The sequence below is a fragment of the Zophobas morio genome, unplaced genomic scaffold (assembly GCF_036711695.1).
Source record: "Zophobas morio isolate AGI-343-1 ecotype UQ-CSIRO unplaced genomic scaffold, CSIRO_AGI_Zmor_V1 ptg000012l, whole genome shotgun sequence".
Classification (NCBI taxonomy): Eukaryota; Metazoa; Arthropoda; class Insecta; order Coleoptera; family Tenebrionidae; genus Zophobas; species Zophobas morio.
The window spans coordinates 28139279-28158182 of NW_026972117.1; the positions used below are offsets into that span (position 1 = coordinate 28139279).

An 18904-nucleotide genomic window follows, 5' to 3' on the forward strand; every position below is an offset into this window, starting at 1 on the left:
TTATACAATACTTAACCAATTTTAACCACTTTTTTGGAAAATTTTTGGAAATTTTGAATTCGCTTTGCGTGTTTATTGGACCATATATCGTGACGGCGATTTCAGAATCGTAACTAGCGGAAGATTATCTACACTTTGACATCAATTTTCGGTCGATTAAACTAATTTTAACCGGTTTTGACAAAGCCGACTAGTCTCTACTGACAACATAATTGTTACAATTTTTACAAATAGTTCCCCTTCCAGACATTTAATGACGCAATCTTAAAAGGTATTAAATGAATATTTATTAAAAAATAAACCCCAAGACACAGTTTTGTTTATGCTTTGGTAAAATACTTTGTTATTGTTATGTTTATATATATATTCAAAAAATTAAGTTTCAGAAGTCTCTTGAGTTAATTTCACTCGAAATATGAGAACCACCCACGTACTACTGTATATCTTTTTTTTAGCTTTTTTATAAAAAGAATTAAATTTATACAGTAAAATTTACAGCTTTTCTTATTAGAAAGCAGGTAGGTACATAACGAAATTTTTCGAAATCTTTACTCACTGGATGGCATGCATAAACTGCAAGAAATATTTTTACTTCATTTAAAAGAGACAGAAATTAATATAAACTGGCTCGGATATGAAACCGTTTAAACATAGCTGACGTGCACGATGTATTGATCATGAACGAACAAATTTCATTCTGTATTATAAATCTGAAGATATCAACATTAATATACGGATCAGTTACAAAAGTAACCTTTCTGTTTCAGTAAAACACAAGATAATATGATCAGTTTTAGAAGAGAATTAACATATTTTGCAAACAATAAGTTCTAGCAAGTTTGCGTTATTTTAGGCGTTAGTCTTTAATTTAACGTCTTGTATCTGAACTTGGACAAAGTTTCCCCTCTACTTTATTGTTTTCCTAAGCAAATGAGATAATTCCTTACGCCTGAAAATTCCAGCAGTTTCTATAATAGTGGCCAGCTTTAGCTACAGTATCCGAAAATTTTCGAAATAATAATAATTGTGATACAATACGTGTAGTGTCTTGTTTCTGATTATAAAATTTTACAGTAATTACATATTTTAATCGAATAAATACTTAAACCTATTGGAACCAGAAACTATAACAAGTGACCCAAAAATCTGTAAAAAACGGCATTTCGTCATCATTTGTTTTTATTATTGTTATTGTTAATTTATTTATTTATGCTTAATTTAATGCTAGCAGCTATCTTTATGCACATATTTTGTTTAAAAATTTTAGATACAAATCAATTATATTAACATGATCCACTCTCTTCACTTCACATGTAATAATTCAGTTAACTCAATTTGTGAATACGTTGTTTTTCCGTAAAAAATACTGCCATTTTTTCTTGTTATAAATATTCCTGAACTGTACATTTTCACACCTACCGTCGTTTTTAAGGTCCAAAATACTATAATTATTGAAACCCTAAATTTGATGTGCGAAAAAAGGATTTATAGAACATACGTGGTTTCGTTGGTCTATACATCCCATAGGACAGAGTGAAAAATAATCTCATATCTTTGTTTTCTAGAAAACGTATAAATTCTTAGATACTGTTGTTTTTTCAAATATGTTGTGATAAAAGTTTTTGTTTTTTGTTTCACAGAAAAACAGATATAGTCCGATCTGCTTCTACCAGAAATACAAATTGATACTCATGAATACGCAAAATATCGGAAAATTTTTGAGAAAAAAAAGAATAGGGATTTCCGTCGCTCCGGAAACAGTTTTTTTTTAGACTAACTTTTTTTTGTTTTTGTGATTTCAGCGAGCCTGTTGGTATTAAACAGTACTTGCTAAAACAAACGCAATGATGATCTTATACTCAAAATTGAAAACACTGCTTCTGAATTTGGGAAAAAAGTAATTATGAAAATCTTCAATGAAAACTTTTTTTATCAAGAGATCAACATTTCATGGTTAATTTATAATGGCTAATTATGAAAAATAGAAAAGTGTATGATAGAGAGAGAGTGGATATAATGAAGTATGATACACTCATGAGTTCACATTAGTTCATATGTAAACATGCTTTTTAATTAGACGTGCTGAATTAATTACTAAAACGTATGGATTTTTTCAAAACTTGTTTGATTTAGTGTAAGTTAGAGTATCAGATTTGAACATTTTGAAAAGGTCCATTTTGAATACATGTTTTTGCGATCCAATTTTAAACTTGCAGGTAACCTCAGATTGTGACTACTACACACATAGATGATGAAATGAGGAGCGATTTGCGCCTGCAATCCTCCGCGAACATTAGTATTTAATGAGCGGCGAAACTAAAACTAACTGTGATTTTATTTTCAAGTGTTTTGACGGTTGCCTCTATCGCCAATAGGGCTCTGGACATCACCGTCCAATGTGCAATAAGGACCAACATTCACTGACTGACATCCATCTTCACTAGTTAGCTCATTATTTATAATCATCAAACAAGCCAAATAATCATAAATGTTCTAGTTGTCACTATGATTGTTAGAATTTTTATGTTTTACATGCGCAGTGTATGTGACGATAGTTAATTCTTCCTGATAGTAGAAATTAGCTGTAGATAGTAATTTATTTTACACTACGGTTGCGCATATTCATCTATTTAATACTTAGTTCACAATGTACAATTTCTAGGTACCTTATAAAAAAGTATTTTAGTTTTAGTGTTGTTAAGTTTGTTACTGATTTCGAATGTGGTGCAATCTTAGTGATTATTTGATATATAAACTTTAAACTAAAATCAACTTTCTTGATATATATTATATTTGTAATGAAACGACTGTTGCAAACCCCGACAGGATGTTTACTCTGTGTTTTCTTTTTTATATAGCATATAATATAGTGTATTCAATAGACCTTTGCAAAGATCGGGAAGCGTTACTAATTATTGACAATATGTTTTTGTACATTTCTTTCTTCGCTTAAATTATTTTTATTTGACGACAATATTCGATGATTGATCTTTGCAAACGTTGCATTTTTAGTATACCATACCCTATTGCAACATTACTCTGTAATAACTGTTGAATGTGGTTCATTTTATAATGTGCTGTATACTGTATGTATCGTAGTAGGTTGTTGCAGACGTAATAATCAAAATTCCATGACTTGATAAGGGATTTACGTTGACTCTGCAAATATTCGTAGGTGCATAGGTTCTTTATGAGGTAACGGAGTGTACTTTAGTACATAGAAAAATCATAATTAAGTTTCTTTAGCGAACAATAGTCTGTTTCTCCTTCAAACGTACTACATTAACACATCCACTTTTCTGGTGTCATTGGGATCAATATTAAATGACCATTAAAAGACCACGGACTCATAGACATTTTAAACTATATTTACCTATTTACTGGATTTCACATAAGTGTATGTGTTAAAATGTACCCTAAACGCAACATCCGTCAAACAAACTTCAAGATACTGAAAGATGTACATCTCGGTGTAACTAACAATATTATTTCAAACTAGGACCATACAGTTGAACTAACAGGGTTAATATATGATGTGTTTCAATAAGACTGCTTAGAGAATGACATTAGGGAGGTATACAGACAAAGGGTGACGATCGCCCTATTGTTACGCTTAATATCTGAGTTCAACATGAGTACTCATCGTTTGTGAAATGGTTGATAAATAAATTCATGTTTTTAAAATGTTCCTTTATTTCTCCCACCAATACTTGAATAATTCAATTATAAGTTTATGTAGAGTCTCAACGCAGCCTGAAGTTATTTACAAACTACAAACACCTACTGCGCTGTGATAATTTTCGCCAACTTTTCCGTCATCTTTTAAACACAAGGATCATTTAAACTTACCTCTACGTACGACATTTTAGCGGTTTTGTAATACTACCTACAATCTGGATACAGTCCTATCAAGTTTGTCTACCGCAGTGTATCAATTCAAATTTTTTACGATAAAATATTTTTTTATAATACCAATATGTATAATTGTATGTCTCAGATAAAACTCCACAAATTTATAGATTGAGGGCGGATAGAAATATTAAAATTTTGTAAACGACATTATTTTTAGTTTGAAGGACCAAGCTTAATTTATTACATGAACGTACAAAATTTTACTCTATGTGGTGCCCGAATTTGAATCAAATTGTCGCGCCGAAATTAATTAACACAACGTAGGTTCCATTTTAATAATAATAATAATAATAATAATAATAATAGCGTTTATTGCTCAACAGTTTTTACCAAACGAATTACAGAGCAACAAAATTAATACAAAAGAACAAAATGATTAGCATTTTAAACCGAACAAAATTATACTTATATAAATGTAATAAAAAGGACAAAATTATTATTAGCAGTCGCAGCAATTACAGTTCAACGATATTAATACAAAAGAACAAAATAATTAGCATTCTAAACCAAACAAAATTTACTCATATAAATGTAATAAAAGCAAGGACAAAAAAAGATAACAAACCATTGTAATGTTAAAAAACAAGGTGAGAAAACAGTGCTAAACATTTAATTTTGCATAACAATGATGAATGATTAATTTTTTAAATTTTAAATTATTAAACTGAAATATATCAATAATACAAAATTCCTTATTATAAAGTTTGCACATTGTGTATATGGGAGATTTAATGTAGGTATTAGAACGTGGTGTAGAGGTATAGGCGATCACAGCCAAGGCCAAATTTTGAATTTTTTAATTTTTCGCGGGCCTTTCAAACTTTTTTTTCAAGTGTCAATTTAAGGCGGGAAGTTTGGGTTATCGCAACTACTACAATATTTCTTTGCTATCAATCGAAAATGGTTGAATATTAATTCTGAAAACCATTTTAATATGAAAACATTGTAATCGTAATTTAACGGAGCTGTCAAAATCATTTGACAATTATATACTTTGCAATTTAAAAAATATAAGTTTGCCATGTGTATATAGGTCATAAACTAAAAATAATGGCATTTAGAGTATTTCAATATCTCTGTCCGTTTTCAGGACATGGAGCCACGGAGTTTTATCAGAGAGGTGTAACAACTGATGTATTTTTTTTTACAAAATTCATTATTCAAATAATTGAATGGAATTTTGAAAACGAGTATAATTTTATACGAATCACAAATTTTGTAGAAACAAATTAAAACATATATGTATACTATTACATACTACTACCAGTCTACTACAAAAAAGCTGTTTAATCGAAATAGAAATTTATTACAGATATCTGTAGCATTTGAAATACATATTTCTCTTAGATGTTTCTCCGAACGCATTTCGTCAACTATGTCAGTTTAAATTGAACAAACAAAAACAGAAACGATAACATTTTCAACACTTACTCTATTTTTAACAGCACCAGCACTATGGCACAACTAGTTAAAGGGACTCTGAACTCTGTTTACCCCTTTACCTCCCCCCAAAGTAATTTACTTATTTTGATTTGTTTTCGAGCCGCTAATCTATTTATATAGTACTAAACCGTGCCGTTTAGGTTGTAAAATTGTTTGTTTCCACTTTTGTTTGCTTTTCAATTATATATTAAAGTGTTTATTGATTAAACATGTTTTTGTTTTGCTGAAATTATTTAGGAACTATTTGAAATGGCATAGCTGAACCATTCTTAGGCATCAAGCACCACAATTAAATTGTAAAGTTAAAGTTTTCATTCTGAAAAATTGATAATAGTCTCAAGATATTGTTAAAAAAATCTCACTTGAAAGCAGGATTGTGTAAAGTGGGTCATAATCGAACTTGTTTTAAAACCGTAAGAGGTTCAAGCAAAACTAAATTTAAACCTGCCTGATACAGCTACCTTTAAATGTGCCACTCACACACCCATTCTTTACCTCTGACTTGTACAGTTTGTCTTAAACATTATTACATAAGAATTTAAAATTTATTAAAATTATAACATTCGCTTAGAAACTGCATAACATTACCTCCTGAAAATTTTATGAATCTCATGTTACCCTAAAAATCCCGCCAAAATTAGACATATGAACAAGTTTTAAAGCCGCGAAAAATTCAAAATGAACCCTTAACTATGATCATCAACAAAATGAAAACCTACGTTTTATGTTGGGATGCATTCATATGCAAAGTGGTGTGACGAGCCGTCAGTAAATTCGTTCACGAGAAAATTGTAACAAAAAGACGAATAACAAATTTCCAAAACATAACCCAAAAATTTGCAAATCTTAATTACTTAACACGCATGTCCTAATCTGCATATAGTGCCATTCAAATAGATAATCAAACTCAACCACCAATGCCCCAACGTAGGAACAAAATTCGCATATTCGCAAATTGCAAATATCATTGCGCTTGTCAGACATTGCAAACAACATGTACAGAACCGTACACCATAAAAATCCCAATCGAAGTTACTTTCATCCGAAATTGTATCCAAACTAAAACAACTGCAAACGAAACGCAGACACATGGGAACCATGACGCAAGTTGAAAAAAACCCGATCATATACGACACAGTAATTGCATAAAAACGACAGAAACGAAACCATAATCAAATGAAATTAAACCCAAAAGTCGCGTTCCGAGTAACAGATAAATCACGAAGAAATATGATTTCCTAACGTCGCAGGAGACAAGTAGCGTCGGAAGTGATATTCATTCAAGTTACGAGTTGCGGTCGAAGACTATGTCCATTTTCGTACCGTTTTTTTTTTTACTATTTTTGCTGAATTTTGAAGAAATCCGAACTTAGAAAAGTTTGCTGAACCCGAGAAGAAGATAGAAAATTTTCGATGCTGCGTCTGTGTAAGTGTGCCTTTAGTCATTCTTAATTTATCTTGCTTTCATTTTTTCCACAATGTGTTCTCGAGTTCGGTCGTACGTATGAAGCGTTTAATTTATGCGTTTTAGTCGGAGGGGGGGTCTTCGATACGTTTGGTGTGCACAGATAGCGCCGGGGCGAAAGGAATTTTTAGCGTTGGTCGTCGGGAAGGATTTTTCGATAATTTAACCGATCGTTTTTTTATGATAATAATTCCAACGTTTCCTTAATTTGCGGATTCAACCCCTTCGTTCGCAACACGGATATTTTAGATGAGTTTTTGGGAGGTTTCCGCATTGAAACCATTTTAATTTGATTTTCTTGCAGTCGATAATTTAATTTTGAATTTATTGCCATTTAAATATTATTCCGTTCTCTGATTATTTTGCCATAGTGTTTGGAAACCTCGCCTTTCATTTTAATAATCTCACTGTATTTTAGCGGATTTATGGTACTAATTTCCCAACGTTTAGCTGTACTTAAAGACTGACTATTCATTTTTGCATTTATTTAACTGTCCCGTGGTTTTCTCGTGAACAAGTGTCGCGCTCGGCATATTTAGTTAAATCAAAGAAAGTAAAATTTATTTATCTCTCTCTTTACATGTTTAAATTCACAAGTTAGCGTAGATTTAATAGTCCAGTCAAAATAGGTATTTAACTTAGCCAAAATTCGCATAGAGCTGAAAATTGGTATAGACGTTAAATAAACCATTACAAATGAAATGTCAAAAATCCCCTTCGATCCTACTTCTGCAAACAATTTTATCCAAGGTCAAAGGTCAAAAATTCAGGTTTTTCCCATTTTTTTCTGAAACCGTAAGTTTTATCGTAAAAATAGGTCAGACAAAAATTGTAGATCATACAATTCTCTACAAAAATTGTTTCAATACTTTTCTTCGTACGAATCACCATTCATGAGATATTGCGATTTTAAGAGTTGAAAAAGTCATTTTCTTCAAAATATGCACACATTTCCGCACCACCTATGAGGTAAGGTACTTGGCGCATTTTTTTAACGTGGCTTCCCCAGTAGGCATACTCCACGATCTAGTGTGATAAAGAAATAAAAATTTGATCAGTATACAGATCGCATCCTATTCATTGAAAGAATCGTACTATTGCTAATGTTCAAAGTGGAACAGGTTGATTTCTTCTAAGTTTTATTATTTACTTCAACAATTATTTCTTCATCTTCACTTTCTTCTTCTTCTCCTTGCAGAATTTCTGTACGCCGTTCTAAGAAAAGAGATGGATCAGTTGTCTCTTCATTGATATCATAAGTATTATCATCTGTTGGATTTGATTCAATATTAGAGCAAGTCTGACCCTGACAATTGATACATACTGGCGAACAAAATAATCCCACTTTTTGACAGCCACAATTCTTACTACAATCCGTCTTGCAGGTTCAAAAAATAGTATTAAGCAGTTTTTTTTTGGAGCAGGCGGGAGTAGGGTTTGAATTGGTTCCAAAAAATTATCTCTTAATTTCCAACCTCATTCTTCTGGGTCCAGCTCATTGCCTAGCCACATTTGAACTTGATAATACACACGATACAAGTGTTTTGAAATGCAGAAGCAGATGTTGGAGGCAGACAAAACAACTGCACTGTTTTATTGTTCCATACAGATGTTACAAACCTTAAATATCTATACTTGTCTATGGAATCAATTTTTTTTGGAGCACCATTATGTAATGTATGATACATTACAAGAAGAAAACGAATTCCATTTTTGACGATGTCATGTGGAGAAGAGTCAATCTTTGTAAATATTTCTGCGCAATCAATTAAATCATTACGTTTTTCTAACAATTTAAAAACTGCTGTTTTACCTCTCTTAAAAATGGCTGATGTAGTATCGCAACAATTTATTGCATGCAAAAGTAAAATATGAGTTTTACATTTTGGATATACAGTCAAACTTTGTGATGAATATATTGTTGATTGCACTTAAGCTTTCCCAGGATTCAAAAAGTAAATAATTTTATCAACTGGAGTCCGTGCAGTCAGTAATATCAACAGATCAACATCTTCACCAACGACGACAGTTGTATTTGGTCTTTTGAATTGTTCTATTGCTGTTTCAATTATAAGGACATTAGCATCATTATCAGCTTGTTTTATTGAAATACCAGCAGCTGTAAATTCTTCACATAGCATTGAAATGAAGTGAGACGTATACAGGCTGTATATTATGTAGAATATGAATTTTTCAACTTTTAAAATCGCGATATCTCACGAATGGTGATTTGTACGAAAAAAAGTATTGGAACAATTTTTGTAGAGAATTGTATGATCTACAACTTTTGTCTAGCCTATTTTTACGATAAAACTTACGGTGTCAGAGAAAAATGGGAAAAACCTGAATTTTTAACCTTTGACCTTGGATAAAATTTTTTGCAGAAGTAGGATCGAAGGGGATTTTTGACATTTTATTGGTAATGGTTTGTTTAACGTCTATACCAATTTTCAGCTCTATGCGAATTTTGGCTAAGTTATGATTTTTTTTTGTCTATTTTGACTGGACTATAAGTGCATGATTTTAATTCGTTAATTTTAGTTGTTCTCCTTATTCTCAGTGGGAAATTTCTTTGAATTCCACTGAATTGTTAGTTTAATTGTTTTTAGTTATTTTAATAGTACTTATCTAGCGGATAAATGCCCAATCGCAGTTTATTAAATACTTAAGTGTTTTGCTCAAATTTGTATTTAGCAGTTTTCGAAGTTATAGTTTTGCATGTTTTATTTCGCCATTCTCTAATTACATACATATTTACTCATTTATTCTTTTAATATGCTTGTAAATGTTTCTTTCAATATATGTATTAAAATGTTAGGAAAGTTTAATTATTACCTCTTCTTCTGCATGCAGTTTAGCTCTTCCATTTCCAAGGAAATGAGCCTACACCCAAATAAATAATTTTGTTAGTGTCCAAATGCTCGGCCGCGGTCAAAAACAATTTGGGCAAATGCATCCCACGAAGAAGTATATAGGTACTCCAGAAATTTAGAAAAAAAAAAGGGTTTGCAAGAAAACTTGCTTTAAAATATTATTGTGGTTGACTGATGAACTTCAACTTGGTCATTTTGTTACTGTTGAACAAATCAGAAAACTGTTCGCTATACAAGAAAAAACAAATTAAAAATCGAATGGGGCAAAACCCCCATGAACCACTCTCGATACGAAGTCACTGATCCACCTTGTAAACAGTGGGTGGAAAAACATTCGAAGCAACATATTTTTGGTTTTTATTATTTTTAAAAGAAAATTAATGATTTCGCCGCGTATACGTGTTTAATTCATATAAATTTGTCCATTTAACAACGCGTTAAAAGTCCATCCGTGCGTCCCTGGGTCGACGCACTCTTTTTTTTTTACTGCATATACATATTTCGAAATCACCGTGTATAGTTCACTTTGTTGATTTTTGATTAAAGGTGCTGAGTTGAAAACAAATCTGAAATTGTTCGCGTTGACATATTTTTACTTCTCGAGCGTAAGCTAAGGAAGTCTTGTAATCAAGTACCATCGGCAGATTCCCTACTTATGTTTTCTTGACCTTTAATCACCCCTAGAGTACGAAGAAATAGGTCACCCGCTTCTGTCTGTTGTCTGTCGGCCGTCTGTCCGGATTTTTATTAGACAGATAATCTCCACAACTATTGGACCGATTGTTGTCAAATTTTGTAGGTTTATTGGGAATATCATATAGATATGGTAAAACCCTAGCAAAAATTGCTTTTGTCGCCAAAGAAATAAAAAATGCAGTATACGATTTGATTGATTTTGTAGTCCGTGAAAAAACATTTCTGTTAAAAATGGGACCTGCATAGTCTACCGCGCTATTAATAAATGGCTTAATTGTTTGTTGTACTCGAACTCTAATCAAATTACTCGTTAATTGTTTAAAAGAACTAGGTTTTAGTTTAAAACACGGGACACATTCCCTTAAAAACACTCCTTATAGCGTTACGCCTGCTCAACGGCCAAAACTGTTGTCGTATACAGTGGCTAGGGTGCATTGACTTCCTGCATGTTTAAGTTGCCTATGTATATCTGTTATTATTATTTTGGTAATGTGACGCTTTTTTGGGATATCATAAAGATGTTTTTGTATTTCTTGTAAATCAAAATTAACTAATCTGCCGCCCACGCACATTAGACCATGGTTATCCAGAAATGGGTTTAATGGAAGTACACAAACCCCATTTGACATACACCTGTTAAAACTTTTATGACTTAAGCGGCTTAAGCTAAAGCAGCCTTATAAGTCAAACAAGTTATTGTAGGCTTTCTGGACCCGAACCGCAAGATTATTACTGTCCATTGTTGGCATAATGTGGCTGTGAACTCAGTTAAGTATAGTAGCTGTCACAATAAGCTGAACGCCTCAAGCGCTCAATAAACCCCTAACCACAGCTTATAGATGCCATAAATTTGGGCCGAACGCCGCGAAGCAATCAGTTAGTACTTAAATAAGAGATATACTGTACCCAAACAGTGGAGAGTAATAAAAATTACAACCATCCCCATCACTTCAATGAGTGACAGCACGACCGCGCCTCAGGCAGCATTCGGTCTAAATTGACGGCCACAATAAGGAAAAAGTCTATTACAGTCACTTTATTATCGCTATTAATAGCTCTCAGGTAGACACAACAACCATAGGCAAATTGAGATCCGTCACAAAATCCATAAATTTCTACCTGTACCCAGGGATTATCCGAAACTACTTTTCGGGGTGCACTAAAGTGATTCAAATGCAAAAACCGTTTGTATATAATTCAAGCAACTTTGTTTGAATTTCGGATCGGACTGGCTCATCCCAAGACAATGACAATGCCCATAAATGTTGTATAATTAGTTTTGCAATAACTAATGTAGGATTAATTACATCAAACATATCAAATATACCTGAAATTTGTGATATGAAATCCCGTTTGGTTAACGACTTGATTTTAGATTTATACCAGTTAACAGTAAATTTAAAAAGATCTGCTTTACTATCCCATTTGAACCTAAGGTTCTGGTCTATTCTTCTCTATTTAAATTTAATGATGTATTACTGTTATAGTTATTGTCTAGTACTGGTAGAAATTAATTTTTCTTGGAAGCCCATTTGTATAATTTGAATCCTCCTGAATGTAGGACAGATGTTAATTGCTCTCTCAATATAATGGCTGCTTTCACACTTGGCGCACCACTTACTAAATCGTCCATGTAAAAAACTTCCTTGAGGAAAGATGATGCAATTGAAAATTTATCTGCATTCTCAATAGCTAGTTGGTGCAAACATCTTACAGCACGGCATGGTGCGCAAGCAGTACCATATGTGAGAGTACATAGTGTTTTAACTCTAATGCGGGGTGTTCCGGTCATAAAATGGTTATAAAACGGCGATCTAATGGTTCAATTAAGATTTGCCTCAACATTTTGTCAATATCCGCAGCCTAACCATTTGGCGAGTTCTAAATCGGATCAGTATGGAAAACAATTCTAATTGGGTTGTTGGGCCAGTCATTAATAATTGATTTAAATTAATCCCATTGGATGTATTTGCAGACCTGTTGAAAACCATTTGCACCTTTGTGCCAACACTTGTTTCTTTTTCTTCACTGTATGGTGATTAAGATAATGCGATTTTCTTTCAGAGGGACTGGGGTACTTATTGCCTCCATGTGTCCCAATTCAATGTATTCAGTCATAAATTTACTGTAATCATTGTGAACCTTAGGAGCTTCCACAAACCACCTTTCTAATGAGTAATATTTTGAAAGAGTTTCGTTGAAAGAATTACCTGGCTCTAGATGTGTAAACTGCACTGATGGCCTGAGTTTAATCCTGGCAGGTAGCCAGGTCCCTTTAATCTCACAGGTAAATTGCACTGGGTACTCAGCCGATCATCAAGTGGACATCCTGCGGAGTTGCTAATGACCGCTGCCTTATAATGAAATTGAATTTAAGAAAAAACATGTTTATTTTACAAATAACTATTATGTACAAAGACAATTACAGTGACAGTGCGTTATAATGTGAAATTAATTGAATATATCTTAACATAACTATTGTCTTATCTGTATAAGCGCTTTAACAAATTTTGCCGTATGGTGGTTTTTTATTTTGAAATTGGCGAATTGATGCTATACTCTGCATTTTAATGTACACATCACCCTCAATTTTTTGGATGGCGTTCACGAAAACATCTATACAAGGATGTGATGAATAGAAAAAACCATTAAGTTAATTATGAAAAGATTCACACGGATTGGTTGCACGATACATTTCCGCAGATGGTTCTGCCCAAAGATTAAGTTCAAAAAGTGCGCCTTAAGGGGATGTTTGCTAAAAGAAAACTGTCGGATTTTTAATTTTGCCGTGTTATTGTCTTCACAAGAAGTTTGCGTGTAGAAAAATAAAGACGAGAATTAGTGGTAAGGTGGTTGAAACGCAGGAAAGCTGGGGTGTAATTTATGACACCCATAATCTCTGGTAACAGTTTGGCACCCGCTTGTCGTGTATTATTGTTGGATTTTCGTTCGTCAACAGTTCAATTTTCATATACGAATTTATAAAAATGACCACAAGAAATTAATAAGAAATAAAAATCTGAATGTGTACAAAAATGAACTTCGAAAAATTTAGACAACAAATAGTAAGTCCAAGCAATTATAATCTAATTGGGAAACTGATTGATTTACAACAAACAAAGCACTCAGCTCAAAAATTATAAATGCAGTTATTTTTCGGACACAAAATAATCACTTTCGCAACATTTAAAAAGATTTGTGGCAAGTAAAACAAAATCAATTTTAAGTGTCCAAATGGTTCTACTGAGTGTGTCCCTATACTGAAATGCAACGAGAAAATCACCAATTTCTGCATCAGTACGTACCTATATGTCATGATGTAATGCAAATTATAAAATAAACTAGAGACCAATAATTTGTTTCGTTTTTATTTATGCGTATTTATAAATATACCCAATTATTTTACTTAAAACTAAGTACTTCAATTATTTGGTTTACATATTTCAATTATAACTGGTTCCCTAGCTGGTTAGTATCGGCTAAGTTCAAACTAAAGAGGTATAGAAACTACCTGTGTATACTGAATGGTTATCCGGCTAATTATAAGGTTTATGGTAATCTTTTATTCAAGAAAATAAAATTCTTTCAGGTAATACACTTTGATCTTTGACAAAAAGCCGAGAAGCAATAGGATTGGTGATTATATAAAGTAACAATAATAAAATTGCTATTAGTAACATTGACTTACACTTTATGTAAGTGTATAAAAACAGCGGCGGGTCTAAAAAACAATAATATTTATATGTACAAAAATTAGGAAATAAAAGCATAATAATAGTAAAACTAATCAAATGATGATTAAACTGCATTTTTTGTCTGTAGTTTTAGTAGGTTTTTGACATAATAATTCTGATAAAAGTTTTTTCGACTTTTTCGTGGCTTTGAAAGTGGAATCTTCGACTTTCGTCCCATTTCAAAATTTACTCTTTATATATTTCAATGGTCACAACGAGTTCACTAACTACACTGAAGTAAATTTATGCAAAGATTAAATTTGTCACCGAAAAGATGTCGGAAGTAATAAATTATCCCATCGGTCCAAGAACGTTCGGTGGGTGTTATACCCCAATCCGAGAGAGACCGCAGTAAGAGACAGCAAATGGAACGGATAAAATAAAGCTTCAAACATGATCAGTTTTAAATCAAAATTAGGAAGTTTTATAAATCGAGCTTTTTTTTTCTTTTTGAAATATCATAGTAAACACTTCAAAGAATGTCCATGACTTACTTTAATGTGAATTTTATAACTATGGTCGGTACAGTCGGACCTAATATTTGTGTGATTTTGAGCATATTTGCGATTTTATTAAAGCAAAACAGGTCATTTTTTCTCCAATTTTATAAGTTCCGGACACTAATAGCATATCAAAGATATTGTAAAAAAAAAAATGGGTTCAGATTCCAACTAGTTGTCTAGCGTTTGTGAAACAAAATCTACTGTAAATTCACTGAAAACTATACCGATAACATCACCTTAAGTTCTTGTCATCCTGACAGTATTACCTTTTCGAAATATTAAAGAAATTTATCTTTATGTAAAAATTTGATTTTCTTTAATGAAGAAAAACACTATACCTAGAAATTAAGAAAAAAAGCTCCAACAAAATTTTACTTCCTTCATGGAGAATTAAACGGGGTAGGTGTGATAATATTTCCAGGTTGCGGGCGCAACTCGGAACATTTACCTGCAGTAAAATGTGCGCAATTCGGACTTTTTGAGCAAGAAAGCCCTGGTAGCGGACGCAATTCGCATACATCCGATAAGAAGGTACACATTTTTTAAAACTATCTAATTCATATTGGCCCACAACTCCTCAATATAATCTATCTCATGTCCCAGAAAGAAAAACTACACTGATTACCGCTGAAACGCACAGTGTTTTCCGCGTTTTTGCGCCCGACACTCAGAGACTCTGCAGATGCCTCTAATACCACAAAAGTGATACACATAAACTACCTGAGAGGCAATGACCACTAGGGCGTGCCGTAGTCACTCAAAGAAATTAATGTATTAAAATATATCATTTATTTAATAAAATTTATTAAAAATATATAAAAAATAACAATGCACAATTATTAACAGTTATATTAAAAACATGATTTAGATACACCTTACATACACCTTAATTTTTTTCCCCCATTTGACATAAATATTATAACAATGACCCTCAAACACAACGTGACGCCACCAATAGAAATGGGAGGTAATCTTCCTGTGGGGTTTCAACAACGTGATTTCTACCCGCTGGCGTTCGTAGATATTCAGCTGACGCATATCGTCACCGAGCCCTTCCAAAACTTGGAGTCTGATTCCAATTGGTACTGCTTCCCTGAAAAAAAACATTGATATTAAACAATAAGCAATTAGATATATATAGGTATATATGTGTTAATACATATTAACCGAAATTTTTCTACTTACATCTCTGTGATTTCTCGGTTTTCTGCTCGAATCGTTCTATGGGTTTCAGAAACATTCGTGTGACTGTGACACCGAAGTGCAATGTAAAGCTTAATATACCCCCCCAATTTTTTGAAACACCCCCACCGCTAACCCACATTAGGGCTACCAGCATCCTGATTGGTTGGATGAACCCTTCCCTTCCAATCTGAAGGTGGTATCAGGCGCGGATACAGGATGTCGTTTAGGGGGGGCAATTTTTGTGCGATTTTACTTTCAAAAATGAAGTTTTCCATTATGTAATACCTCCATTATGCAAATTTCGACCCATTCTCGACGATTTTCTAGATTTAACTAAATACATTTTCTTGTGGATTTTGGGCCTCAGAAGTCAGTTCTGGCTTCATTTCTTCGATAACTTAAACCATTTTTCCAGATTTGTCCAGTTGATACATCTCAATTTTTAAAAAAATCGAAAAAATACAATTTCACACCGAATTTTCCGAAAATATTGCTCGGTTACCATTAATATGCTATATGTATTTTTTGAATCAGTACGTCAGGATATACATATATCCCCGAATTTTTTTAGAATTTTTAGGAAACTTTTTCAAATTTAGATGTTTCAGATTAAAAAGTAAAAAAATCGGTCTAAAGAGTTTAGACAGTACTTCCCTCGCTTTCGGAAACGTTACGACTGCATGCCTATTATGTTTTTTTTTTCGCAGTAGATTTCAAAGCATTCGGTTTTATAGTTCCTGAGTAAATCAATAAAATAAATTTACGCATTAATTTTTTTTTTAAGTCACCCGGTATATGCAAATTCAAATAATGTGAATGGAATGATAAATTACAAGTACAGACTCATCATATTTTGTACATTCTAGATAGGATTTATTCGGCAAACTTTTGAGCTGACGTCATCAAGTTTTTGGAGGGGATAAGCAAATATATTTTGACTAAACATTTATTATGCTCTTTATAACCTTAAAACATCTGCAAGATTTCAAAACATTCGGTTTTGTAGTTCCTGATTAACTTAATAAAATAAATTCAGGCCTTCATTCATTTTTTTGGGTCACCCTGTATATGCAAATCGAAAAAATTTGAATGGAATGATAAATCACAAGAAGAGACTCACCATATTTTGTACATTTTAGATAGGATTTATTAAGCAAAATTTTGTTGTGACGTCATAAATTTTTTAGGGGGGACGACCAAATGCATTTTGGTCAAAAATTTATCATCCTTGTTATAATTTTAAAACATCTTCAAGATTTTGAAGCATTCGGTTTTGTAGTTCCTGAGTAAATCAGTAAAATAAATTTACGTATTCATTAATTTTTTTGAGTCACCTGTATATGCAAATTCAAAAAATATGAATGGAGTGATAGATCACAAGTACAGACTCATCATATTTTGTACATTTTAGATAGGATTTATTCGGCAAAATTTTGAGCTGACGTCATCAAGTTTTTGGAGGGGATAACCAAATACATTTTGACTAAAGATTTTTGATGCTCTTTATAGCCTTAAAACATCTGCAACATCTCAAAGCATTCGGGTCAGCAGATTCAAAATTAAATTGCAAAATGTTGTTTTATAATTTTGATTTTTTTTCCAAAAATCTGGACGTTTCGGGTAAAAACTCAATTCGTAGTCTTAAACTACATGTGTACGACTATGTTATTTTATACAATTTAAAACCCATTTACTATGTACAATTTTGAAGTGACGTCATCGCATTAGTGGTGGGGATGATTAGACAAATTTTGGTTAGCGTTTTACCATCTACATGATATTCCTAATATAAGTACAAAATTTCACAACAATCGGTCCAGTATTGTCGGAGATTATCTGTCTAATAAAAATCCGGGACGGCAGACAGACGGACAGACGGACATACGGACAGACGGACAGACGGACAGACGGACAGACAGACGGAAATGGCAGACCTATTTCTTCGTCTTCTAGGGGTCATGAAAGATCGAGAAAACGTAAAAGTAGAGAGTCGGCCGACGGACTCGATTACAATACTTCCTTTGCTTACGCTCGGGAAGTAAAAAAATTGTCTTCTAGAAAATGTATTTGGATTTGCCTTTATTAAAAACTCTAAAACTATCCTTCTATGCTCTAAATTTGTATTTTGCTTTAAATCCGAGATCTGGTTATGAGTTGAAGTTCTTATTTCCTGAACGTAAACTAAGGAAGTATAATAATCCAGTGTCGGTTCCCAAGTAAAAGATATTAAGGTATTTTTATCAACTGTATTGTGGCCGTCAAATTAGACGGAATGCTGGGGCACGACCGCGCCCTAGGCAGCATTCGGTCTGCCACTCATTGAAGTGATTAGGATGGTTGTAATTTTTATTACTCTTCACTGTTTGGGCACAGCATATCTTTTATTTAAGTACTAACTGAATGGTACGCGGCATTGGGCCCAAATTTATGGCATCTATAAGCTGTGGTTAGGGGTTTATTGGGGGCTTGAGGCGTTCAGCTTATTGTGACAGCTGCTATACTTAGATATAGTTTCCTCACACCTATAAGGCGTTTATGGCTTTGACGTTTAAAGTACTTTACAGACGATCCTTCATAAAGCTTAGTAAATGTAAACCATGCCACGTGACAGGGACGGCCGAGACGCAAAGGACAGTAATTTTGTTTTTAACGTTTCTTCCGTATAAATTATTTAATCATTATTCTGCACATTTGAAAATATTATTAAGATACTGAAAGCAAAAAACATAAAATCTTTAATAAGTACGATCGCAAGCATAGAAAACTGGTCCACTAAGTTTTTTGATAAATCAAATAATTTTGACGATGTCACCATCCTTTGTTTCAAATCCAGAGGGTACATTCATATTGCTGTTATATTAAAAATAATACATGACTAGAGAGCGAAAAGTATGCAGCAAAATTTTGAAAAATATGATCATGTAATATGCATGAAATTTATGCAAATTATATGCTGTAACTTTATTAATATATGCAGAGAAATGCAGTTGCATATCCACCAAAAATTGAAAAGAAGTGTAATAACACAACTAAATTTATTTACATATTATAAAAACAGGTTTATCAAGCTTAATTTTTTTAATAAAAAATACA

At 32.7% G+C, this 18904-nt stretch overlaps 1 protein-coding gene across 8 annotated transcripts in view; it reads left to right on the top strand.

The window, feature by feature from the left end:
• LOC135128133 (3',5'-cyclic-AMP phosphodiesterase 4A-like) overlaps nt 1-3684 on the top strand; it is a 158690-nt gene extending 155006 nt beyond the window's left edge. For 7 of the 8 annotated variants that reach the window (XM_064055016.1, XM_064055010.1, XM_064055012.1 and 4 more), the window contains one exon: nt 2217-2338. In XM_064055016.1, the coding sequence (XP_063911086.1) occupies nt 2217-2233 (17 nt within the window). In that variant the 3' untranslated portion in view covers nt 2234-2338. The other variant, XM_064055011.1, reaches the window with a different exon arrangement.
• Nucleotides 3685-18904: the final 15220 nt, after the last annotated feature.